The 27,020-nt window shown below is 40.7% G+C and overlaps 1 protein-coding gene across 1 annotated transcript in view; it reads right to left on the bottom strand.

The window, feature by feature from the left end:
- LOC104222389 (kinesin-like protein KIN-12C) overlaps positions 1 to 26,701 on the bottom strand; it is a 46,712-nt gene extending 20,011 nt beyond the window's left edge. Inside the window, exons 1-17 of the mRNA XM_070155802.1 lie at positions 26,054 to 26,701; positions 25,696 to 25,851; positions 25,492 to 25,575; positions 25,282 to 25,401; positions 25,087 to 25,200; positions 24,909 to 25,001; positions 24,670 to 24,830; positions 24,521 to 24,595; positions 20,907 to 20,994; positions 20,745 to 20,803; positions 20,606 to 20,669; positions 20,392 to 20,457; positions 20,126 to 20,293; positions 19,943 to 20,047; positions 19,589 to 19,824; positions 19,438 to 19,507; positions 19,173 to 19,231 (exon numbers count right to left, since the gene is read on the bottom strand). Coding sequence (XP_070011903.1) covers positions 19,173 to 19,231; positions 19,438 to 19,507; positions 19,589 to 19,824; positions 19,943 to 20,047; positions 20,126 to 20,293; positions 20,392 to 20,457; positions 20,606 to 20,669; positions 20,745 to 20,803; positions 20,907 to 20,994; positions 24,521 to 24,595; positions 24,670 to 24,830; positions 24,909 to 25,001; positions 25,087 to 25,200; positions 25,282 to 25,401; positions 25,492 to 25,575; positions 25,696 to 25,851; positions 26,054 to 26,503 — 2,168 coding nt within the window. The 5' untranslated portion in view covers positions 26,504 to 26,701. The remainder of the gene's footprint in view (positions 1 to 19,172; positions 19,232 to 19,437; positions 19,508 to 19,588; positions 19,825 to 19,942; positions 20,048 to 20,125; positions 20,294 to 20,391; positions 20,458 to 20,605; positions 20,670 to 20,744; positions 20,804 to 20,906; positions 20,995 to 24,520; positions 24,596 to 24,669; positions 24,831 to 24,908; positions 25,002 to 25,086; positions 25,201 to 25,281; positions 25,402 to 25,491; positions 25,576 to 25,695; positions 25,852 to 26,053) is intronic.
- Between the last annotated feature and the right edge of the window lie 319 nt (positions 26,702 to 27,020).

The raw sequence follows: 27,020 nt of genomic DNA, 5'->3' as shown, positions 1-27,020 counted from the left end.
CTTCTTTCACATGGTATCAGAGCTAGGGTTTTTTAGTCCCTGCTCCATCTCATTTTTCTTCCTTGAATTAAAAGACTATATAAGAACCAGATCCTCCTTGGTCGACTCTTCAGTTTTCTCTATTTCTTCCTGTTTCTCTTGTTTTTTGTAGTTACTCTCATTCACTTTCAGTTGTTCCTGTGTAATAAATACAACAATGGGAGATGATAAAGCAGTTGAAAATCAAATAACTGGAAAGTCGATTTTTTCCTCTTCACCATCTCCAACAATTACAACTGTTAAGTTGGATGGAAGTGGAAATTATACCTCTTGGGCAGCTTCTGTACAACTGTGGTTCATAGGTCAAGGATATGAAGATCACTTGATCAAGAATTATACAGAGATTGGAGCATCTGACAGACCAACTTGGGTTAAAATAGATGCTCAATTATGCAGTCTTCTATGGAACTCTCTTGACAGTAAGCTACTTAATCTTTTTCAGTCATGTAAGACATGTTGCAGGGTTTGGAACAAGGCCAAAACCTTGTATACAAATGATATACAACTTATTTACAAGGTAGTCTCAGACATTGTCCACCTGCAACAGAATCAACAAGACATGGCAAGCTATCTTGGTCAGGTAGAATCTTTAAAGGATCAATTTGATTCTCTTATGCCTTTTACTGACAAGTTGGATGATCAGGAAAGACAGAGAGACAGATTTTTTATGGTTCTAGCCTTGATTGGATTAAGATCTGATCTCTCCTCAGTTCGAGACCAGATTCTTGCTAGCGCATCCGTTCCTACCTTGGAGGAAGTATCTGCCAGATTGTTGCGCATCACATCTACACCAGAGGTAAACTCATATGACACTTCTATAATGGCTGTACAAACTAACACTTTTCAAAATGGACCCAGAAAAGGAAAAGGGAAAAACACTAAACATTGCACATACTGTGATAAGGGAAGACATACACGTGATGTTTGTTGGTTGCTTCATGGTAAGCCTCCACGTAATAATGATCGTCATCGACATGCAATCAGTGTGGCTCACAGCGGAGATGGTATTCTACCTACACCAGATGTCAAGGATAGATCATCTCACTCTATCACTTTGACTGGAACAAATTATAATGATTATCTTCAGTACCAGGCATCAAAGCAACAGTCATCTACCTCATCTACAGCTTGCACAGTGCAACCTGGTAACTCTTTTGCCTATGTCGCACAGTCTTCCTTTCCTGGACCATGGATTCTTGACTCTGGTTACTGATCATATATCCGGTAACCAAAATTTTCTTTCTGTCCTTAATTCTCCATCTGTCTTTTCTACTATTACCTTAGCTAATGGATCAAAGACTGCTATCAAAGGAATAGGTGCAGCTCACCCTCTACCTTCTTTACCTTTAACCTCAGTTCTTTTTGCACCTGAGTGTCCGTATAATCTTATTTCCATTAGTAAATTAACCAAGAACCTCAAGTGTCTTGTAATCTTCTCTGAGGATTCTGTTTTTGTGCAGGACCGGAGTACGGGACAGGTGATTGGAAGAGGACATGAGTCACACGATCTATATAAACTATCTATTCCAAAACCACCAGGTGCCTTCACTTCCGCTATTTCCTCTGATTTGCTTCATTGTCAATTGGGACATCCAAGTCTTTCAAAGTTGCAGAAGATGGTCCCCTATCTAGTTTACCTTTGTTAGAATGTGAGTCATGTCAGCTTGGGAAACACACTCGTGCTTCTTTCCCAAAGCGTGTCAATAATAGGTCATCCTCTATGTTTGAAGTTGTTCACTCGGACATATGGGGTCCAAGTCGTTTCAGTTCTTCACTAGGATTTCATTATTTTGTTACATTTATTGATGATTATTCTCGGTGCACTTGGTTATTTTTAATGAAAAACATATCTGAATTGTTCTCTATTTTTCAGAACTTTTATACTGAGATTCGCAATCAATTTGGTGTTTCCATAAAGAAATTAATCAGTGATAATGCCCGAGAATACTTCTCTTCTTCTCTTTCTTCCTTCATGTCATCACAAGGTATATTACACTTGTCTTCTTGTGCACATACTCCACAACAAAATGGAGTTGCAGAACGAAAGAACAGACATCTCATTGAAACGGCTCGGACATTACTTATTCACAATCATATTCCTTTACGTTTTTTGGGTGATGCAGTTATTACTGCGTGTTATTTAATTAATCGTATGCCCTCCTCTATTTTGCAGTACAAAAGTCCACACTCAGTCCTTTATCCCGAACAACCTATGTTCCAACTTCCTCCACGTGTGTTTGGTTGTACTTGTTTTGTTCATGACCTTACCCCGGGAAAAGATAAACTTTAGCAAAAGGCTATCAAATGTGTCTTTTTAGGGTACTCTCGTCTACAAAAAGGATACAAATGCTTTGATCCATCTAAAAATAGGTACTTAATCTCAGTAGATGTTACCTTTTTTGAGACTTCCCCGTATTTTTCTCCTAATTCATTAAATCAGAAGGCCATATCCACAGTTTTTCCAGTTCCAACCTTTTCGCCTTCAACTCCAGCTCCAGCTCCACCACTCCAAGTCTATTCTAGACGCCCTCGACCTAATTCTCAACCTATTAATCCAGTTGATGCTTCTGATCCTAATGCAGGTACACAAAACCCATCGGGTGACTCATTGCCTCCTCCAGCAATGTCTCATGCTTCGGTTGAGCACTCATCAAATGTTACTGATCTCCCCATTGCTCTACGAAAAGGTACCAGAACTACTGCCAATCAAACTCCCTCTTATACCTTTTTAAGTTATCATCGTTTATCACCTTCATATCATGCCTTTATTACTAGCTTATCCACCGTCAAGGTTCCAAAGACTGTGGAAGAAGCAATGGCCCATCCAGGTTGGCGTCAGGCTATGATTGAAGAGATGACTGCCTTGCACGATAACGGTACTTGGGAGATAGTCCCTTTACCTAAAGGGAAAACCACAGTTGGTTGTCGATGGGTGTTTACAGTTAAGGTAGGTCCAAACGGAGAAGTTGATCGCCTTAAAGCAAGACTGGTTGCTAAAGGGTATACTCAAGTGTATGGCATTGATTATGGTGATACTTTTTCACCAGTTGCAAAGATGGAATCTGTCCGTCTTCTTATCTTTTTGGCAACGATGAATCATTGGCCTCTTTTTCAGTTGGACATTAAGAATGCATTTCTTCATGGAGAACTGGTTGAAGAAGTATATATGGAGCAACCACCAGGGTTTGTTGCTCAGGGGGAGTCTGGATTAGTCTGTCGACTTTGTCGATCTCTTTATGGTCTCAAACAGTCTCCTAGGGCATGGTTTGGCCGTTTCCGAATTGTTGTCCAACAATTTGGAATGACCCGAACAGAAGCTGATCATTCAGTATTCTATAGGCATTCATCTCATGGTAAATGTATCTTTCTAATTGGTTATGTTGATGATAGTGTCATCACAGGTGATGATCATGAAGGTATTATCCAACTTAAGCAGCATCTTTCAAGTCAGTTCCAGACTAAGGATCTGGGAAAACTAAAATATTTTCTAGGCATTGAGGTGGCACAATCTGGCAGCGGCATTGTCATCTCACAAAGGAAGTATGCCTTGGATATTTTGGAAGACACTGGTATGTTGAACTGCAAACCTGTGGACAGTCTCATGCATCCAAATACTAAACTTGTTTCGGGACAAGGGAAACCTCTAAAAGATCCAGGAAGATATCAGAGACTTGTTAGCAAACTCAACTATCTTACGATCACGAGACCTGATATCTCATTTGCTGTAAGTGTGGTTAGCCAGTTTCTCCAGTCACCTTGTGACAGTCATTGGGATGCAGCAATTCGCATCCTAAGATATGTCAAAGGTTCTCCGGGACAAGGTTTATTGTATGAAAACAAGGGACATGCAGACATTGTTGGGTATTCTGATGCAGATTGGGCAGGTTCTCCCTCTGATAGACGGTCCACTTCAGGTTATTGTATTTTAATTGGAGGCAACCTAATATCCTGGAAAAGTAAAAAGCAAGATGTGGTGGCTAGGTCAAGCGCAGAGGCAGAATATCGGGCTATGGCATTGGCTACTTGCGAGCTTATATGGCTAAGGCAACTTCTACAGGAGTTAAAGATCGGAAGGGACGAGCCGATGAAATTGATTTGTGATAATCAAGCCGCATTATATATCGCTTCAAATCCAGTATTTCATGAAAGAACGAAGCATATTGAAGTAGATTGTCACTTCATTCGACAAAAGACTGAGTCCGGGTGCATTGTTACGAGTTTTGTCAACTCAAAAGACCAACTAGCAGATGTCCTCACAAAATCACTCCGAGGATCCAAAATTGGCGATATCTGTAGCAAGCTAGGAGCATATGACTTGTACGCTCCAGCTTGAGGGGGAGTGTTAAATATGGCAAGAATTGATACTATGTAAATATGAAAAGATACACAAATCCCTATAATTAAGTAATTAGGAGATTTTGTAGGCTTGTAATTGTAGTCTTTCCTTATTTGTATTTCTGTCAAAGGTTATTTAAACCCAACAGCTTGAGGGAATAATCAAGCACTCTATTCACCATTTTTCTTCTCTTCTTCTTTCGCACCCTCTTCCACCTCGGGTTTTTGGGAGCACATGTTTTGTTCATAACTTAGCCCCGGGGAAAGATAAGTTAGTTCCTCGTGCTCTCAAATGTGTCTTCCTTGGTTATTCTCGTGTTCAGAAGGGATATCGTTGTTATTCACCTGATCTTCATAGGTACCTTATGTCAGCTGACGTCACATTTTCCGAGTCTAAACCTTTCTTCACAACTGATGTCACTTCTGCTGACCACCATGACATATCTGAGGTCTTACCTATACCGACTTTTGAGGAATTTAGTAATCCTCCTCCACCTTCAACCACAGAGGTTTCACCCATACCAACTTTTGAGGAGTCAAGTGTTATCCCTCCTAGTTCCCCAGCCACAGGAACACCACTCTTGACTTATCATCGTCGTTCGCGCCCTACATCAGGCCCATCTGGTTCTCGTCCTGCACCTGACACGGCTCCTACTGCGGATCCTGCTCCTAGTACACCGATTGCACTTCGAAAAGGTATACGGACCACACTAAACCCTAATCCTCATTATGTTGGTTTGAGTTATCATCGTCTGTCATCTCCCCATTATGCTTTTATATCTTCATTGTCCTCGGTTTCCATCCCTAAGTCTACAGGTGAAGCATTGTCTCATCCAGGATGGCGACAGGCTATGAGTGACGAGATGTCTGCTTTACATACAAGTGGTACATGGGAGCTTGTTCCTCTTCCTTCAGGTAAATCTACCGTTGGTTGTCGTTGGGTTTATGCAGTCAAAGTTGGTCCCGATGGCCAGATTGATCGACTTAAGGCACGTCTTGTTGCCAAAGGATACACTCAAATATTTGGGCTAGATTACAGTGATACCTTCTCTCCAGTGGCTAAAGTGGCATCAGTTCGCCTTTTTCTATCCATGGCTGCAGTTCGTCATTGGCCCCTCTATCAGTTGGACATTAAGAATGCCTTTCTTCATGGTGATCTTGAGGATGAGGTTTATATGGAGCAACCACCTGGTTTTATTGCTCAGGGGGAGTCTCGTGGCCTTGTATGTCGCTTGCGTCGGTCACTTTATGGTCTAAAGCAGTCTCCTCGAGCCTGGTTTGGTAAGTTCAGCACGGTTATCCAGGAGTTTGGCATGACTCGTAGTGAAGCTGATCACTCTGTGTTTTATTGCCACTCTGCTTCAAGTCTATGTATTTATCTGGTAGTCTATGTTGATGATATTGTTATTACGGGCAATGATCAGGATGGTATTACTAATCTGAAGCAGCATCTCTTCCAGCACTTTCAAACTAAGGATCTAGGCAGATTGAAGTACTTTCTAGGTATTGAGGTTGCTCAATCTAGCTCAGGTATTGTTATTTCTCAAAGGAAATATGTGTTAGACATTCTTGAGGAAACAGGGATGACAGGTTGCAGACCTGTTGACACGCCGATGGATCCGAATTCTAAACTTCTGCCTGGACAGGGGGAGCCGCTTAGCGATCCTGCAAGCTATAGGCGGCTGGTTGGTAAATTAAATTATCTCACAGTGACTAGGCCCGACATTTCTTATCCTGTGAGTGTTGTAAGTCAGTTTATGAATTCTCCCTGTGATAGTCATTGGGATGCAGTTGTCCGCATTATCCGGTATATAAAATCGGCTCCAGGTAAAGGATTACTGTTTGAGGATCGAGGTCATGAGCAGATCGTTGGGTACTCGGATGCTGATTGGGCAGGATCACCTTCTGATAGACGTTCTACGTCTGGATATTGTGTTTTAGTAGGAGGAAATTTGGTGTCCTGGAAAAGTAAGAAACAGAATGTAGTTGCTCGGTCTAGTGCAGAAGCAGAATACCGAGCAATGGCTATGGCAACATGTGAACTAGTCTGGACCAAACAATTGCTCAAGGAGTTGAAATTTGGTGAAATCAGTCGGATGAAACTTGTGTGCGATAATCAAGCTGCACTTCATATTGCATCAAATCCGGTGTTTCATGAGAGAACTAAACACATTGAGATTGATTGTCACTTCGTCAGAGAAAAGATACTCTCAGGAGATATTACTACGAAGTTTGTGAGATCGAATGATCAACTTGCAGATATTTTCACCAAGTCCCTCACTAGTCCTCGCATTGATTATATATGTAACAAGCTCGGTACATATGATTTATATGCTCCGGCTTGAGGGGGAGTGTTAGAGATAGCTATGTAATTGTCCCACATTGGAATATGAGTAGTATCCCCTTTGTATAGAGTAGCTATAAATAGCACCTCTTGTATTGCATCACACACAATATAGCAATATATATCATATTTTCTCCCGTGCCTTCTCACAATTACTATTGTGCCTAAGAAAGAAGGTGCATCTTGTATCAGTGACTACAGGCTTATTAGTCTCGTGGGGAGCATTTACAAGATTATTTCTAAAGTGCTTTCCAACAGATTCAAGAAGGTTCTTGACGTGTCTATTTCGTCCTCCCAGAATGCGTTTGTGGAAGGTAGGCAGATCCAGGATGCCGCTTTGGTGGCAAATGAACTTGTAGACTCCAGAAGAAAAAATAGAGATCCCGGCTTATTATGCAAGTTGGACCTTGAGAAGGCTTTCGACCATGTTAATTGGGAGTTCCTGGATTTTATTATGATGCGGATGGGGTTTGGGACACGATGGAGGAGATGGATCAAGTTCTGCATTTCCTCAGTCAGATTCTCGGTCATGGTTAATAGTAGCCCGTGTGGTTTCTTTGGCAGCTCCAGGGGTCTCAGGCAAGGAGACCCCCTATCCCCCATTCATTCTAGTGATGGATACTGAGTAAAATGATGGATCGTGCGGCCGGCGGAGGCTTCTTGAGAGGATTTTCAGCTCCGATCGGGGTGCCCAGTGCCCGAAGAGTCTCTCATTTGCTTTTTGCGGATGACACCCTGATTTACTGTGATGCCGATATGGATCAGTTGACCTACCTAAAGCAGGTCCTGCAGTGGTTTCACATAGTATCAAGTCTCAAAATGAACCTCGGCAAGTGTGAGATTTTCCCGGTGGGTGAGATTACTAACATTGATGCTTTGTCTTATGTTCTCATATGTAAGGTGGGCTCTATTCCCACTACTTACCTGGGTCTCCCATTGGGCGCTTCGCATAAGGATGCTACGGTTTGGAATTCGGTGATCGAAAGAGTTGAAAAAAGATTAGCAGGCTGGCAGAAATGGTATTTGTCAAAAGGCGGAAAGGAAGTGCTCATTAAAAGCACTTTATCGAGTATGTCCAACTATTACTTGTGCCTGTTGCAAGCTCCTGTGAGCATCACCGAAAAACTGGAGCGGCTTCAAAGGAATTTTCTTTGGGATGCAGCGGATGGAACTAGAAAGTATCATCTAGTGAATTGGCAGACAATCACTTCCCCAAAGAAGCGGGGTGGACTTGGAGTAAAAGATCTTAGGGTATTGAACAGAGTTTTGTTGGGGAAATGGCTGTGGAGATTCGGGGTAGAAGAGCATGCTCTATGGAGGGAGGTCATAGTAGAAAAGTACGATTCCACGGGAGGGGGTTGGAGGACCAAGGCAATCACAACACCTTTCGAGTGTGGCATGTGGAGGAGCATCATGAAGAATTGGGAATCCTTCAGTGGCAACATCTCTTACAGGGTGGGAGATGGAAGGAGAATTAGCTTTTGGAATCATAGGTGGTATGGAGAGGATACTCCGAGGGTCTCCTTCCCCGATGTCTTCAGAGTTTCAAACCAGAAGGAATTGATGGTCCAACAGATTCATAAGGAGCATGAAGGGGGGTAGTATGGGACCTCTCATTTAGAAGGAACATGCAAGATTGGGAGATTGCGGAGCTCCAAGATTTATTGACACTGCTATATGGGCAAGACAGGCCCCAGCCATCTTGTGATTCTTGGAGATGGGGTTTGCGTGGCGATGGTCTGTTCATCGTAAAGTCCTTTTACCAGAGTATGTTGGTGAGAGAGGAGGTCTCTTTTCCATACTCCTCGATCTGGATTCCTAAAGCGCCCACGAAGTTGTGCTTTTTTGCATGGCTAGCGGCGAGGGGAGTGATTTTGACTGCTGAGAATCTGCGAAAGAGAGGAATTACACTTGTTAGTTTGTGCTATATGTGTAAAAGCTCCAGGGAAGAAGTTGATCATCTTTTGTTTCATTGCCCTGTGTCCTCGGCTTTGTGGAGGGCGATCCTGAACCTTTTTGGTGTTCAATGGGTGATGCCAAGCACTGTAAAGGAAATGTTATACAGCTGGGCCGGTCTCCGTAGAAGAAGAAAGCAAAAGGCGTGGAAGTTCGCCCCGTTAGCTCTCATGTGGATAGTTAGGGGGAAGAGAAATTGGAGAGCTTTTGAGGGGATTGAGTCTCCTTTTTCACATCTTACAAATAGTCTTTTATCTTTGATCGCTTTTTGGTGCACTCATATAGCCCCTATTTGTATAGAAGATTGGGTGTCTTTTGTAGAGAATCATATTCTGATGTAAATTCTCTACTTTTTGGTATACTTCCTGTATACGGGAGTTCTCTCCCTTTTGATTAATACAATTTACCTTATCAAAAAAAAATACACAGAAATACAAGAAGGCTTTTCTTCTTCACAAAATCTACAGAAGCCTTTTCTTCTTCACAAAATCTACCGTAATCGCAATTGTTTCATTTCAATACAACAGAGAAAATTGTCCCAAAACTTGATTGACTTCTTCATTAACTGAGTGAGTTCCTGAAAATTGGTATCAAAGCTCTCAAACCTGCAACCTGTGGATTAAACAATGGTGGATGGCATTAGGATGCAAACTATGGATGCGAGGATTACTTAACACGAGAAGGTGCTAGCTGAGTTGATGACTGGGCAACAAACTTTGCAGCAGACACAGCTTGGCATTCAAGGAAGCTTGGAATTAATATTGGACAGATTGATTGCATTGGAGAGACCACCAGCAAATCCAAACGGGGGAGGTTTACTTCCTATGTTGATGCTTGAGGCAAGACAGAATAGGCAAGCTAGATTTACAGTTCCACCTCCCAAGCGGGAATTGCCAAGTTTTGAAGGCAAGGAACCAAGGTATAGCTTAGAAAATTCAAGCGATATTTCAACTTGTACAAAACCATTGAGAATTCTAAGGTTAAAGCGGCTGCTCTTTATTTGTTTAAGTAGTTTAAGCCAACCACCTTAAATGGTGCAATAGAACAGGCTAGAATGCAAGAGAAGGCCCTTGAGGCAGTAAGCAAGAAGGACAAAACCATTGTAAAACCCCTTACTCGAACACCGGAGTTGCCTCAACTCACAAGGTTTCAACCATGCCAGCTAATAGAAAAGGCACTTATAGACTGAGTCCTGAAGTTTATGAGTATAGGAAGACTAATCACCTATGTTTCAGATGTGGAGAGAAGTATGCACCAGGGCACCAATATAGAAACAAGCAACTAAACTGTTTGGTTGGGGAGAGTGATGATAGCCCTGAAGCTGTAGTGGACCCGCCTGAGACTCAAACAGGAGATCCTAATTTAGCTGAGATAATAATTGAAGGAGAGGCAACAGGAGATGTTGGAAGCCATTTGTATTAGTGCATTAGCAGGAAATAGTTCTGTCGTGAATTCAATTTTGGTCAAGGTCATTAGCAAGAAAAGGAGCCCAACAGTGTTGGGTTGATTCTGGAAGCACACATAGTTTTATTGATGAGCAAATAGTGAAGGGCACTGGACATGTGTCATTTTAGGGTCCCCCAATGAAGGTGACTATTGCCGATGGGAATTATGTCACGTGCAATGCTAGGTGTGCAGGCTTTTGCTGGAAAATGCAAAATAAATATTTTCAGAAAGATTTGAGAATTATACAATTGGGTGGTTGTGATAGTGTTAGGCAATGATTGGATGAAAAAGTATAATCCCACCAAGTTTGATCATGAAAAGAAGTGTGCTACAATTGGGAGGAAGGGCAACAAGATATGCTACATGCCATACTTGAAGCAGGCAGTTTGAGCTGTATTAATGGGAGTTCTATGGGAAAATTATTGAGGAAGGGGCAAACACTTATGGCTCATTTGTTCATGGTAAGTGTAACCAGCTACCATAACAGGAAGATATAGATGATCCAACACAAGAGGTTCTTGAAAGGTACAAAGAAGTTTTTGCAAAACCTAAAGCATTGCCCCTTCCAGATCAGCAGATTCCACTAAAACCTGATGCTACACTAGTTAGCCTGAGAAAATACAAGTATAATTACTATCAAAATGAGGAACTAGAGAAACAGGTAGCAGAAATGTTGCTCAGTGGGACCATTCAGCCAAGCCAATCCCTTTTTCTTCTCCAGCCTTATCGGTAAAGAAAAAAGATGTCACATGGAGGTTTTGGTAGACTACATGGGGTTAAATGACATTACTATCAAGGATAAGTACCCTATAACCATTGTAGAAGATCACTTAGATGAATTGCATAGTTCAGTAATCTTTTCCAAGGTGGCCATGGAGTAGGGTACCATCAAATCAAATGATGGTAGAAGATGTGTTCAAAAATGCCTTCAGAACTCACTTAGGGCACTATGAATTCAGGGTGATGCCATTTGGCCTTACAAATGCCCCTGCTACCTTCGAGGCCTTAATGAATCAAGTTTTTTATTTTTTTTTTAAGAAAATTTGTGTTAGTTTTCTTTGATGATATTTTGGTGTATAGTCAGTACTTAGCAGATCATATAAACCATTTATCCATTGTATTTGAGACATTGAAGAAGAATAACCTTTATGCAAAGAGGACTAAGTGCTCATTTGGGAAATCACAAGTTGAATACCTTGGGCATGTCATTACTGCTCAGGGTGTGGCTACTGATCCTAGCAAGGTACAGGCCATGGTGAACTTGCCTAAGTCCACCAAAATCAAGGCACTTAGGGGATTTTTGGGACTGACTGGCTATTACAGAAAATGTGTGGCTAATTATGGTGCGATTTGCAGACCATTAACAGATCTCTTGAAGAAGGAAGGGTTCAGGTGGAGTGAGGAAGCTGATCAAGCTTTTACAGCTCTTAAAAGAGCCATGTCCACGACCCTAGTATTAGCTTTACCTGATCACGCTCAACCTTTTGTGGTTGAGATTAATGCATGCCATTCGGGCATTGGAGTTGTACTGATGCAAAATGGAAGACCAGTAGCTTATTTTAGCAAGGTGCTAGCTCTAAGGCACAGCGATAAGTCTATCTATGAGAAGGAATATATGGCCTTACTCAATATATACATAACATAAACATAAACAAACCCAGTATGTTCCCACCAGGGGGTCTGAGGAGGGTAGTCTGTACGCAGACCTTATCCCTACCTAACAGGTAGAGAGGTTGTTTCCAATAGACCCTCGACTCAGGAAGGGTAATGAGAAGAAGTGGATAGCGAGAAAGGAAGAAAGAGGGAAGAGAAAAGAAAAAGGGAAAGATAAAGAATAAGTAGTACCAAATACTAGCAACAAGGAATACATTACCTGAGGCGAACAAAATCACATAACATAATAAAAATCTAAGAATATGAAGGGACATGCGTGCTACTAAGACTATCGGTGAGCAACTAAAAACTACACACTAACCTTCTACCTTAATCCTCGACCTCCACACCCTCCTATCAAGGGTCATGTCCTCAACAAGTTGAAGCAGCGCCATGCCCTGTCTAATCACCTCTCTCCAATACTTCTTAGGCCTACCTCGACCTCTTCTCAAACTCGCCATGGCCAACCTCTCACACCTCCTAACAGGGCATCAATGCTTCTTCTCTTAACATGTCCGAACCATCTCAGCCTCGACTCTCGCATCTCATCCTCCACGGAGGCTACTCCCACTCTGTCTCGGATAACTTCATTCTTAATCTTATCTCTCCTGGTACACCCATACATCCATCTCAACATCCTCATCTCTACTACTTTCATCTTCTGCACGTGGGAGTTCTTGACTGGCCCAGCCCCATACAGCATAGTCGGTCGAACCACCACTCTATAAAACTTGCCCTTAAGTCTTGGCGGCACGTTCTTATCACATAAAACACCGGAAGTGAACCTCTACTTTATCCATCCCACTCTGATGCGGTGTGCAACATCTTCGTCAATCTCTGCGTTACCTTGGATAATAGACCCGAGATACTTAAAACTCGCTCTCTTGGGGATAACTTGAGCATCAAGCTTTACTTCTACGTCTACTTCATGGGTCCTGTCACAGAATTTGCACTCCAAGTATTCTGTTTTGGTTCTACTCAATTTGAAACCTTTATACTCCAAGGTCTGTCTCCAAACCTCCAACCTCGCGTTAACTCTGCTTCGTGTCTCGTCAATCAACACTATATCATCAACAAATAGCATGCACCAAGGCACCTCTCCTTGGATGTGTCGCGACAGTACATCCATCACTAAGGCAAATAAAAACGGGCTAAGAGCCGATCCCTGGTGCAACCCCATCACCACAGGGAAATGCTCCGAGTCACCACCCACAATCCTCACTCGAGTCTTAGCATCAACATACATATCCTTAATCATTCTAATGTACGCTACCGGAACGCCACTAGCCTCCAAACACCTCCACAGGACCTCCTTCGGGACTTTATCGTACGCTTTCTCAAGGTCAATAAACACCATATGCAAGTCCTTCTTCCTCTCTCTGTACTGCTTCACTACTCTCCTAACCAGATGAATTGCTTCCGTAGTCGAAAGCCCCGGCATGAATCCAAATTGATTCTCGAAAATAGACACACACCTCCTCACCCTGGCCTCCACCACCCTCTCCCAAACCTTCATAGTGTGACTCAACAGCTTGATACCCCTATAATTGTTACAATTTTGGATATCACCCTTGTTCTTGTAAAGCGGAACCATCGTACTCCACCTCCATTCTTCAGGCATCTTCTTCGTCTTAAAAATAACATTAAACAGCCCAGTGAGCCACTCCTAAACTTGCTCGCCCTGCGCTCTTCCAGAATTCCACCGGGATTTCGTCTAGCCCCGTCGCTCTGCCCCTGCACATCTTACGCATCGCCCCTTCCACCTCCTCTACCGTAATCCGCCTACGGTACCCAAAATCCCGCCGACTTTCGGAGTGCTCCAACTCACCTAACACAATGCATCTATCCCCTTCCTCGTTCAACAGTTTAGGGAAGTATGCCTGTCATCTTCTCCTAATAAGTGCCTCGTCCATCAATATTTTGCCATCCTCGTCCTTGATGCACTTGACTTGGTCTAAGTCATGGGCCTTCATCTCCCTTACCTTGGCCAACCGGTACAAATTCTTGACCCCGCCTTTGCCCCCGAGCTCCTCGTACAAACGAGCAAACGCCACATTTTTAGCCGTTGTAACTGCTAACTTTGCCTCTTTCTTTGCCTTTTTGTAACACTCCCGATAAATTCTTTTTTCCTCCTCGTTTGTACTCTCTGCTAGCTTCAAATAAGCAGTTTTCTTAGTTTTCACTTTACCTTGTACCTCTCCATTCCACCACCAGTCCCCTCTATGACCCCCGGGAGAGCCCTTCATGACCCCTAAGACCTCTCTAGCAGCTACCCTAATGTAATTCGCAGTCGTGACCCACATACTAGATGCGTCCCCCCTACTCATCCAAGCCCTCATAGCCAACAACGTCTCCCCTAACTCCTGGGCTTTGTCTTTGGTCAAGTTACCCCACTTGATCTTAGGTTGCATGCAAAACGCCCTCTTCCTCCTACTCCTCTTGATCTCCAGGCCCATAATTAGGAGTCTATGTAGGGTCGTGAGGTGCTCACTTGGGATGACCTTGCAATCAATGCACAGACCTTTACCGCATTTCCTGCAGAGAGGATAATCAATCTGAGTCTTGTCCATTGAATTCCGGAAAGTGACCAGGTGCTCTTCCCTCTTCGGAAAACTCGAGTTAGCTATAACCAAATCAAAAGCCCTAGCAAAATCCAACAGTGAATTACCTCCCTCATTCCTATATCCAAAACCGAACCCGCCATGCACATCATCATAACCCCTAGCACTAGCCCCAATATGGCCATTGAAATCTCCGCCAATGAACAGCTTCTCTGTGTGCGGATACTATGCACCATCTCGTCCAAATCCTCCCAGAATCGCTTCTTGACCTCCTGGTCCAAACCTACCTGAGGAGCGTATGCACTAATCATGTTTACAGTAAACCCACCAACTACAAGTTTAATACTCATCAACCTATCATTTACCCTCCGAGCCTCGGCCACGAGCTCCCTGAGGTCCCTGTCTACTAAAATACCTACCCCATTCTTACCCCCAGAGCTTCCTGAGTACCATAGTTTAAATCCGTCTATATCCCGTGCCCTAGTACCCTTCCATCTAGTCTTTTGAACACACGCTATGTTGATCTTCCTCTTCTGAAGAATCTTAACTAACTCTATAGACTTCCCCGCCAACGTCCCAATGTTCCAAGACCCAACTCTCAGCCTAAAGGCTTTCTTACCCCCTTTCCCACCCCTGGACCCCACCCCCAGCCCCATCCGAGGACATGACCTTACTCTCACATCATACACTACCGCCACTATAAGCAAAAGATATCAGGTAAACACTACCACTAAGAACAAGTAGTGGGAACGAAGGACTACACGCTAGGAACCCGAGAGCTAAAAACAACTCAAAGGCGATACTACGAGAACAGTAACGCGAGCAGGCACTAGAACAGTGAATATACCACGTCTAAGAAACTACCCCTATGCAAACAAGGAATTAAAAGGGATAGATGAAACCTTAAGCTTAAAACACTAGTAGAAAAGAGAGAAAAACAAGCAAATACTGTCTACTAAAAACAATCGATCCAACTACGGGTTACCGGCAAGGCAACCAAAACTAATAGATGTGTACACAAACAAAAATTGTCGGCAAGGCAACGGTAAATAGATGTGCGCAAATACAGTTCAAGAAAGATGGAACCTGGATTACAGTCGGGGATGTCCGGTGAATGCTGGTACCTCCCGAACCTGTGTGCTCCGGCAAGGTGAACTGGGAAACTGCTCGGCGATCGGCTAAACTAGTGCTAGGGTTTGTGAACTGGGATGAAAATTGTGTACTGATTTCTAGACCCCAAAAACGAAAAAGATACTTTTCTTTTTCCTAAAACCGAAAAAGAAATGAAAGAAACCTAAAGAATGAATTATAAATCAAATGCTATCGATATCCACAACAATCCAATTCAATCAAATTTTTTTTGTCCAGATTTTTTCGGTGACTGGAAACGCTAACGAAATATTTTTCCGAGTCAGTTGATGAGAACGAGAATCTTTAAACGCCAGTGTCGTACGCAATTTTTTCAAACTGTTCAGTGCGCCTATAGCTTTAACCGAATGAGAACTCCAAAAATAACAAAAGGGAAATAAAACAAGAAGGATATATCATTAACCAAAGTCAAATGGGGTCCCCGGCGGAGTATTCGCCGAAAAACTCTAGTGGATATAAAATAAGATACCGGAGTATCAAATTTCTAATGGGGTTTCTTTTAATGTACATAAAACAATTATTAACAATAAAATGGTTGTTTAAATTAAAATCTGAAATTAAGAAGATATATAAAGAAAGAGAGAAAGAAGAATTACCATTAAAGCTGATGAAAAAATTGAGTTTTATGTTGCTGAAGATTCTTCTACGAAGAGACTATAACAAATTGTATAATGAAAATGGTTTAAGAAATTAATACCTAAAAATTCGAGGGTTCCGGTCGACGGTGAATTTGAAAGGAAAATGAATGGTGACGACGTATACGAGAACAATTTGATACGACTCAATCTTCAATTAATGAAAATCAAGAGTACATATGCCGTAGATAAATGGAGACACTACCTTCAATATAAGCATTTTGTGGTAAGGACTGATCACCATAGCCTGAAATACTTGTTAGAACAGAAGGTTACCTAAGACATTCAATAGAAGGGGTTGATTAAGCTCTTAGGCTTAAACTATGAAGTCCAGTACAAAAGAGGGGCGGAGAACACAGTGGTTGTTGCACTTTCTAGATAGTTTGAGACCTTATCTGCTGAAGTTGATCCCCACGCAACACTTAATGCCATCAGCACGACTGTGCCAATTTGGGTGCAAGAAATTGGTGCAAGCTATGAAGAGGATGCACTAGCTGATGAGTTGATTGCACAACTCACAGTTGATCTTCAAGGGCCACAGATCTGGTAGTAGTCTTGAGGAGAAAGGGCAAAATTTACATTGGGGCCACTGGCACTCTCAGGCAACAACTGATTAAGATCTTTCATGGTTCTTCAGTAGGAGGGCATTCAGGACAACTAGGGACCTTTAAGAGATTGGCTTAGTTGTTTTACTGAATGTGGTATTTGTCAAAAGAATAACAGCTTGTTTGGATGGTTGTTACCTGTTGTATTATCATATCATTAAATCCGCCGTTACGTAACGATAAAAAGTGTCACTTTATGGAACAACCGATTTGGTGTGGTCGCATCATTACCTTATTTTTTCCTCTCATCTTGCCCTTCCTTATTATTAAATAATTCTATTTTATCTTTTAACCAACCTTTTTATATAATAATTCCACCCCATACCTTATTTTTTCTTTATAATATTGCAAGTTTTTTCTTCATTGTTCCAAACATTGTATATATTAAAATAATACAGTACAATACAATACAATACAATATTATACGATATATTATGAAATGATATATAACAACCATCTAAACATTGTGGTAGTGTTGGATCTTGTACAATACTGACGGAAAGAGAGATAACGCAAGACAGTCGTGAAAAGTCGCCGGAAAACTGAGGCACGGTGACTCTGGCTGTATTCTGGCTCAGGGATGCATCTCACCACCACTGCTCTGCCAGGACGGGGGGGGCGCTTAGCGATCCTACAAGATATAGGCGGCTAGTTGGTAAATTAAATTACCTCACAGTGACTAGATCTGATATTTCCTTTCATGTAAGTGTTGTAAGTCAGTTTATGAATTCTCCCTATGATAGTCATTAGGATGCAATCGTCGGTATTCTTCGGAATGTAAAGTCAGCTCTAGGCAAAGGGTTATTGTTTGAGGATCGAGGCCATGAACAAATTGTTGGGTACTCAAATGTTGATTGGGCAGGATCACCTTCTGATAGACGTTCTACGTCTTGATATTGTATTTTGGTAGGAGGTAATTTGGTACCTTGGATGAGCAAGAAACAGAATGTGGTTGCTCGGTCTAGTGCAGAAGCAGAATATCGAGCAATGGCTATGGCAACATGTGAACTAGTTTGGATCAAATAGTTGCTCAAGAAGTTGAAATTTGATGAAATCAGCCAGATGGAACTTGTATGTGATAATCAAGATGCCTTTCATATTGCGTCAAATTCGGTGTTCCATGAGAGAACTAAACACATTGAGATTCTCTCATGGACATTGCTACAAAGTTTGTGAAGTCGAATGATCAGCTTGCAGATATTTTCACCAAGTCCTTCACTGATCCTCGTATTAGTTACATATATAACAAGCTCGGTACGTATGATTTGTATGTATCGGCTTGAGGGGGTGTTAAATAATTCTAGTTCCATATGTAGCAGGAGTAGAACATGTATTATATATAGGGCTCATTATATCATTGTTAAAAATCAATAGAATAATTTTCTAGTGTATTATTTCTCACACTTATAAGATGTTGCGGCCTCCTACTTCTAAGGTCCATCCTGTTTTCCACATTTCATTGTTGAAAAGAAAATTGGCTCTAGGGCGGTCGTCCAATCAGTCTTACCTATGACCAGTGGAGAAGGCCAATTCCTAGTGAAGCCTGTTGCAATATTGTAAAGACAACTTGTTCAAAAAGGAAATGTGGCTGCTGTTAAGGTGCTTATCCAGGGGTCGAACTTACCTCCTGAGGTTGCTACATGGGAGGACCATGAGTTTATCAAGTCCAATTTCCAGAGTTTGATACTAATCCTTGAGGACAAGGTTTATATGAAGGAGAAGTGTATCTCATGACCTGAGAAATGCAGCAATAAACGAAATGTCGCTAGGGGAGTTCGAAGCTGGGAGGGAAGTACAGGAATAACTAACGCTAAATCGACGGCCGAGATTAAATTTCACTTAATGAGCTTCAAAGGATCAAAAGCTGCCAGCTGGACGAGTTTGTTATAAAGCTCAGCAAACCAGTCGAGCAGAGTATCGCTGAACCAACGGGTATTTGCCCAATTCTCTCTCTTTCTTCTCAAATCTCATCTCCTTCCTTCTCTTCTAATCCTTTCTCTTCTTCTCTTCTACAGATCTGCAGCTCGCTATGGAATCTCGATTAGCTTAGTTTCCATTTTTCTTACTAGTTTTCCATCCAGTTATTTAGTTTGTAATCGCAACTGCTTCATTTCAATACAACAGAGAAGATTGTCCCAAAACTTGATTGACTTCTTCATTAACTGAGTGAGTTCCTGACAGAACACCTCAGTTGAAAGTTTAAGGTGTTAGGGAGAAAATTTTGTATTATTTATTTAGGTCTACCAACAAAATTCACTGAATATAGGAGCTTCCAACAAAATTCACTGAATATAGGAACTTACAAGGACCATACTGTTTAAACACCAAAGCAATTTTAAATTGTTTATTGCAAGTTCACATGCATGTAAGGGGTAATTTCAGGCTAAGCTGAAGATTTAGTTGTGCATACCCATATATCCTTATTGGATTTGCACTTGCAGAGACTTACCTGATTAGTTTTGAATTCATTTCTCTGCATTCTTTTAACTCTCCTGCAGCGATTCTTTCCTGCATTTGGGATGCAGTTCGCACATGTCAAATGATACACAACAGTCACCTTATCACTAATCCGATCTTCTTCTCTTGAAGTAGGTACAGGCTTCCTAGGATACCATGGCTAATTCCAAAAACTTGACCCAGAGTAAATTTCAGGAAAAAGAACAGATGTATTGAAAGAAAAAACAAAACAAAAAAGTCATCAGAGTAAATTTGACCTGTTCACATAACTCTGGCATTTCAGCAACCAGTGTTCCAGTCTTCATGTTCCCATAGAAGTTTTTAAACCTAAAAAGACAGATGCAAGATTAAATTGCCATAGAATAGAGAGCGTCCATCTTTGGCAAGTCAAATGTTCATAGTAATTACCATCTGAGCTGCTTAAGGAGTCTAATGTTCTCATGTGCAAGTCGAGTCGATTCTGGATTTTGTTCAGTTCTAGCCCAAAGCAGCCGAATCTCGTCTTTTAAAGCATTATTTTCTTCCAGGATAAAGCAGTCTGCGGAGATTATTCCATTTCCAAGTGATTCCAATCGGTCAATTTTTTCTTCTCTAAGTTTCATTATGTCTTTACTAAGTTGAACCTCTTCTTCTTGCTGATGAACCTGCAAAACACTCCTTCACTTTTATTTAACATGACTACTATATGCATAAATATCAATTCACCTAAGGTGCACTTTCTAATAACACAAGGTGCATAAGAGATGTCACAGTTATTCATACCAAATGTTTCATCGCTTCAATTTCAGCCTCTAATCTCCAAACTTCCATCGCAGCCAATTTTTCTCTCCTCACGGCATTGAGCAAAGTTGATTTTAGATAATGTAACTGCCATTGAATTCATGGGACAATATTATATATGGTCTTGATGCTAATAGACAAATCACGAAAGGAGTAGAAGACTACTGAGTCACTTCTTCCATGTTGTGGACCACAATCAGTGTGCAGATTCAATTCCTCAGACAGGTCAAAGCTCTCAGGAAACTCGCACAAGCTGAATTGATCTAAACATGGGACACTTTCTGGAAAATAATTCTCCGTTCCCTGATGCTTCAGTAGAAAGGACAACTGACCCTGTTCAACAAGTTTTCAAGTATGCATGAGAGCATTGAATATTTTACACGTTTCATACAACACAATATTATACACCTTTAATAGAGCATGTTACATGCCTTTAGTTGTTGGATTTGCTGCTGCAATGCTGAAACATCACCTGAAGCATCTTCATTTATTTTAGCCTAGCAAAATAAAGGTCAAAACTTAAAAAACTAAAGATTTTTGGTTTCCAAACAAAAGTTAGCATAGCATAGAAAATATAGCTTGGAATTTTACTACAGAATTTTGGTTTTTCCAAACAAAAGTTTGCATATATCTGGAAGTTCATACATTGTTCTGAATAAGTTTTGCGCGCTGAGCAAACTTTAGAGTGCTTTGTGTCTCACTGGCAGAACTGCAGAGAATAAAAATTAGTTATTACAACACTACTATTGCATTTTCAAAATCACAACAGAGATTATCCTGTTACCAAATAGATGGGCTGACGGTGGCGATTACTGCTGTTTTCGAGTTCCCACCCAGAGAATCCTACATCCAGGGAGGAAGAAAAGATAGCCTTCTCTTATTGAGAAATTCAATAATTTAACAGTTCAGTATTTTTTATGCCTAATAGTCATGAGATACTTCTCACCTGAAGGAGAAAAGTTAGCCTAGAGTCCCTGTATGGAACGTGTCTATGTTTGCCGTGTGCCAAATCCACCAAGGACATGATGACGAGTCTGCATGCGCAGACGAGGCAAAAATTTAGAACAAAACTTAGCAAAGTAGGACAGCATAAGGCTGGCTTGAAGATGACTTCAAAATATAGTAGAAAAGAGATCAGTAAGACAAAGCATAAGAGCATTTTACAACACAGGATAATGAGACCCTGCAGTCTAAAATGTTCCTTTTGTAATTTAAACCAGCTCCTGCAACTTGTTAACTTCCAGCGGTTCAAATAAACTCATATTACTTGCTAAGTTACTCCGTTCACAGAGAATTATGCAAAAGATACGAATATATTCATTATCATTTAGAAGATTAAGTATATGCTTTACTTTCTAGTTTTAGGATCATGAGAACGCTCAAACATAGAAACTGCAAATCACATTAACATATAGCAAAAGACGTGCAATCCAATTTAGGCCTCAAAGTTAAAGAACAGACTAAACTCTATGAGCAGACAAACTGCCCAGAAAACCACAAGTCATCTATTGTCACTCTGGAGATACCCTCAAAACATAAGATAGTTTACTTTAAAGTCATATACGTTATTTCACTTAAAATCACATATGCTCTGTAGTTTGCTGAGTCAAGAAAACGCTACCAACTAAGCATTAAGCAAATCAGTGTGTTATCCATAAATACGTGAAATTTATCTTACAGAAACTCAAATGAATAATGTCATTGGCTGTTATGATGTCTTTGCTTTGTACCTGTGAGAATGCACGGGAGAAAAATCTATTTTTTTAATAATGATACAATGAGCCCTATATATAATACATATTCTACTCTTACTACATATGGGACTTGGACATATTTTACTCCTACTACATATGGGACAAGGACATATTCTACTCCTACTACATATAGGACTAGGACTATTTACACATAACTATCTAACACTCCCCCTCAAGCTGGTGCATACAAATCATATGTACCGAGCTTGTTACATATGTAACTAATACGAGGACCAGTAAGGGACTTGATAAAAATATCTGCAAGTTGATCATTCGACATACAAGACCACTAGACTCCCACTGAGCACCAAAACCAAGTGGTTGCTGAAAAAACAAAAGTTGACCAAAAGGTCGCCGGAAAAATTTGATAATAGTGAGACTAAGCCGAATTCCACACTACAAAATAGGTTCTAAAACACCACTAGAAAACAGAAACTTTTTTGCAAATTACTATTCACACCGGAAAATCCGGAAAAGTGCACTGTTCACGCCAGAATCACTAGACGAGTAAGTTGTCCTGAAGAAGTTGTCAAAATATGGTCGGAATGGTTCACACGTGCCGAAAAAGTTACTGTAGCTCGCCGGAACTCTAGTTCTGGCGGCGCGTGGAGGCGCATGACTTTCTGTCGGGGTTTTGTCGCCTGACTTTTCCGAACAAGATGGTAGTATTGGTTTTCGCACAACACTTACCGATGAGGAGATAACGCAAATCAATCTTGAGTCGTCAACCGGAAAAACGCATGGTGACTGACTTTTCTGTTCCGATGGGATTGGAATTTCTAGGGTTTAGTCGCACACGGGTTTCGGATCTGATGGTGGTAGTGGTATATGCACAGTACCGCTATAGCAGTGATAAACTCTTGGAACAAGACGAAGTTGCCGGAATATTGCACGGCGATAGATCTTTCTTCCCGGAATGACGCACAACGATAGTTTTCTTACTGAAACTTTGATACCATATGAGAATGCACGGGAGAAAAATTTATTTTTTTAACAATGATACAATAAGCCCTATATATAATACATATCCTACTCCTACTACATATGGGACTATGACATATTCTACTCCTGCTACATATGGACTAGGATATATTCTACTCATACTACATGTAGCACTAGGACATATTCTACTTTTACTACATGTAGGACTAGGACTATTTACACATAACTATCTAACAGTACCAATAGAGTCTAAGGCAAAGTGGTTCGGATGCCTACTTTGCCTACTTGACGAAAGGGAACGAACAACGTTTCAATTCCGGGTTTATGGATTGGATTCAGTCAGCCTCACGACATAACTAGAGTGAGGCTTTGGATCTTGGCAAACGCTTCTCCGAAGGCGACCCTCTCCAGTTTCCGACTGTTCCGTCATTGAAGTAACCTTTCGTCGCCCCACGAAACGAAAGGAGTCACTATCAAATAGCTCGCCCTATTGACCAAAGGTGCGGTCAGCCCGGTAACTAGGAAATAGGTTTGCCCTTGAATTGAAATGATGAGGTCAGAAAGAAGGGAGTAGGCCTCCAACTAACTAAATGTTGTGTGAGAAAGCATGGGAGAAAAATATATGGAATAGTAATTTCCAAAAAAGTTTCCGTTTTCTGGTGGTGTTTTAGAACCTATTTTGTAGTATGGAATTCGGCTTAGTCTCATTATTTTCAAATTTTTCCCGCGACCTTTCAGCCAACTTCTGTTTATCGGCAACCACTTGGTTTTGTTGCTCAGGGGGAGTCTAATGGCCTTGTATGTCTAATGATCAACTTGCAGATATTTTCACCAACTCTCTCACTGGTCTCCGTATTAGTAATATATGTAACAAGCTCGGTACATATAACTTATATGCACCTGCTTGAGGGAGAGTGTTAGAATTAATTTATGTATAGTATCTCATATTGATATAGAAGGCTTTAGGTATATGTAAACATTGTATATAAATACGGCTATTGTAATACCTAACATACATAAATAATATATTTTTTCTGTGTCATTATTTCTCACAATAGGAACGAGTGTTCGATATAGGGGATAGGATCCATCTGCTCTTCATCTCACAAAAAAAAAAGATTTTGCATCTTTGGATACTCAACTTAATGAAGAGCAAATTGCATTCTAGGAATAGCTCTTTTCTCTAGTGGGAAAATTAGTGTTTTATATAACCAACCCCAGCTTGTTTGAGATTACAGCACAATTGATTGATTGATATATGTACATCTGATGTAGGGCTTATCATAATTCACAGCAAGATGAGAATTTGCTATGAGAATTAGCAATTCAACGAGGATCACTAATTGGACGATGTTTATCTTATTTCATAATGTTTCTTGGATCTTGTGACTACTCAGAATTCATGAGTGCAATGTGCCACTATTAAGAAACTCAATTGTGCATGCTATGTTAAGTCCACCCCCATAATTCTCAGTTCAAATTTATGCCAATTTTGGATAGAAACTTTATCCACGATTTCAGTCACTCAAAGGCAATCCACAAAGCTTTTTCTTGCAAATACTAGAAATTTGTTTGTGCATATATTTTGCTTAATCAATCATTAATGATCCAGTAAAGATTCATAATTGGACTTCCCGCATTATCAAAAGAAATCTAAAGCATCTTATGATAAACTAAGAATAGTATTATGATGAGCATGAAGAATACATGATCCTGGAGGAGAAAATCAAATAATGCAAAGTGTCATCCGCAGTATTCATCCAGCAGTGTTTGGGGGAAATTCAAAAGAATCAACAAAACAAATAGGCATGGCACAGTAATTTCAGCCCTAATTTACTCAAGAATATCTTAAGATCATCATTACCCAAGAGTTGATAAAGACTTGTTTATATTTGCAGCTTCTTTCAAACGGTCTCCTTCTGCGCCACAGCTTTTCTGCCTAAATAACCGGAAATTGTGTAAGCATGAAAACGCAATTGAATGAGATTATATGCTATTGAAGTCAAAAATTACCTTTCAGAACCAGCTAGATCAACTAAATTTAACCTTCCAAATCTAAAGTGCTTCATAGAGTCTTTCTCCCAGCAACTCTCTATGTTGCATGTGAAAACACTGTGAGATCGACTGCTCTCAGCATTCATATGAGTAGCTGCCATTTTTCTATTTGCGGCCCCCTGGGGAAGACAAGATCATCAAAACAATTTTCTCATGTGGAAAGTGCTTAGAGATGAAGGTTCAGCATTAAGTTTCACCTGTAACAAAATTCTGAGAATGTCATCAACAGAACTAACGCTAACTTCAGTGAGGTTTTCAACGTATACACCTTTCTTCAAGTCTTCTCTGAGCTATCATATATCAGCATATGTAGTGACTGATTCCATATGAATGTGCAACACATCAGCAATTGTCATCAAACAAAATTGAACTTACCAGCAAATTAGTCGATGAAGGCTCAAGGAGGTCCGTTATCTGCTCATTATATATCTCTAAGAAAGAACACTTGCAACTATACTTCAATCTCTCATTCTTTCGATCGTCCTCTTCCTAAAAGGCATTAGAATAAGGAAATAGCGCTTAAAACTTGTCACGCAAAGTAACAGCTAAATCATCTTTTTCATATCTAACCTGTCTAATTCGAGTAAACAAGTACTCGAATATACGAGGAGTGATCCCACATTGTTCGCTTAGCTTTCCACCGATTTCGCCTATGTCACCCATCATTGTGTAAGTCTTTCCACTTCCAGTCTGCAAGAATGGAATAAATTCAAAACCTGTAAATCAGTAATTGGCTATTTTGAATTATATCAAGCACCAAGAATTAGCACTGTCCCACACCTGGCCATATGCAAACATGCAGCTATTATAACCGGACATGCAGTTATCCACCATGGGCAACCCTGCAGCTTTGAAAAGCTTTTCCTGCTCAAAGCTCAAGAAACAGTTTAATTAACCTTGAGTTATCTCATCCTACTCCACATATGGTCCATTCATCCTTTCATAATGCAAATGCATACAGATACAAATTACAGTATTTCGAACCTGCGATATAGTTTCACATGCAACATGATCAAAGGTGAATCTGGTTTCAGGATGACCAAGCCAAACCAGTGTCTGTGCAGTCTCTTGCCTTAAGCATCTACCATATCCATGTAATACTTTCTCCGTGTTATTTAATGGTCTAACACGAATCAATACCTACATGAATAAAGTACTCACTTTCATTGGTCTTGTTAAGAGAAAAAGGACCTGAGCCAAACTCAATCCATCAGCAAGTTCTATGAATGTCCAAGACCATGTATGAGACCATTGACTATACTCTCTATCAATGTGTAACTCTAATAATTCAAATTGAAAAACAAAAAATTTTGATGTAGCAAGCATAATTGGTGAAGAGAACCTGCACATTGTGATCATTCCAGAAAGAAGGATCCTCCGACAGCTCAAAGTGGACAGAAGGCTCAGAGTTGATGACAAGAGTTCCTTTTGAATTTCTAGAAGATAATGAAGTAGTCCCTTTACCTCCAGTATGGAGAGCATGCCTAGCCCCGGAGGGTGTAAACACATTACAAATTCTCCTAACTGGAGTAGTTTGAGCTGAATTGGGTTCAGAATGAGCTTTTCCTCTAACTCCATTTCCATCTCGAACAGCTCGGGTTGTTTCAGATTTAGTGGGATGGAGGTCTTGAGCTAGGGCCAGACATTGAGATGGGTCGGTGATGGAATTAAGAGGCGTTCGAGTAGGAGTAAGGAAGGGAAATTCGGTATTGTCAAAGTCGTTCTCATTTGATTCGAACTGGGTTCGAGCAGCAGCGGATCTGACAGATGAAGAAGAAGCATCTTTGGACATAGCTCGCAACTTTCAAATGTCAAATTAGACTAGGGTTTTTGTAGGACAATGAAGATGAATGGAGTAGCCTTTGAATATGGGAAAATAAGTGCAGTGTGGCAGAAAGAGAGAGCATTCCCCATTCAGAATCAGTGGTGGCCTCGTGGGGTCTGTAAGGTAAAGGCGCAAGCCCGCCCCTTTTCAAATTCAATTATGGATACCGCTTCCACTCTTTTCATTTTATTGTCTCCTTTTCATTTGCATATGATAAAAGTAAAAACTTGTGAATCTAGATTCTAGAATCTATTAAAAGCGTTAAACTGTTAATTTCAATTTCTTTTTATATATTTAAGTCGAAACAGTCAAAATTTTACTATTGATAAGGGTTATATTGCAGGCCCCTTAAGTAATAAACATGAATAAATTTTCAAAAGAAAAGAATTAATGTTAAAGTTTGATTGCAGGCTGAATACATCAATGGCGTCGCAAACTTGACAAAAAAAATTCATGTTGGCATGTCATCTTTCCTAGTATCTAT

Source organism: Nicotiana sylvestris, chromosome 9 (assembly GCF_000393655.2).
Source record: "Nicotiana sylvestris chromosome 9, ASM39365v2, whole genome shotgun sequence".
In the NCBI taxonomy this organism is placed as follows: domain Eukaryota; kingdom Viridiplantae; phylum Streptophyta; class Magnoliopsida; order Solanales; family Solanaceae; genus Nicotiana; species Nicotiana sylvestris.
Note: the sequence above shows the minus strand (reverse complement) of the source record. Positions and strands in the feature narration are given on the sequence as shown.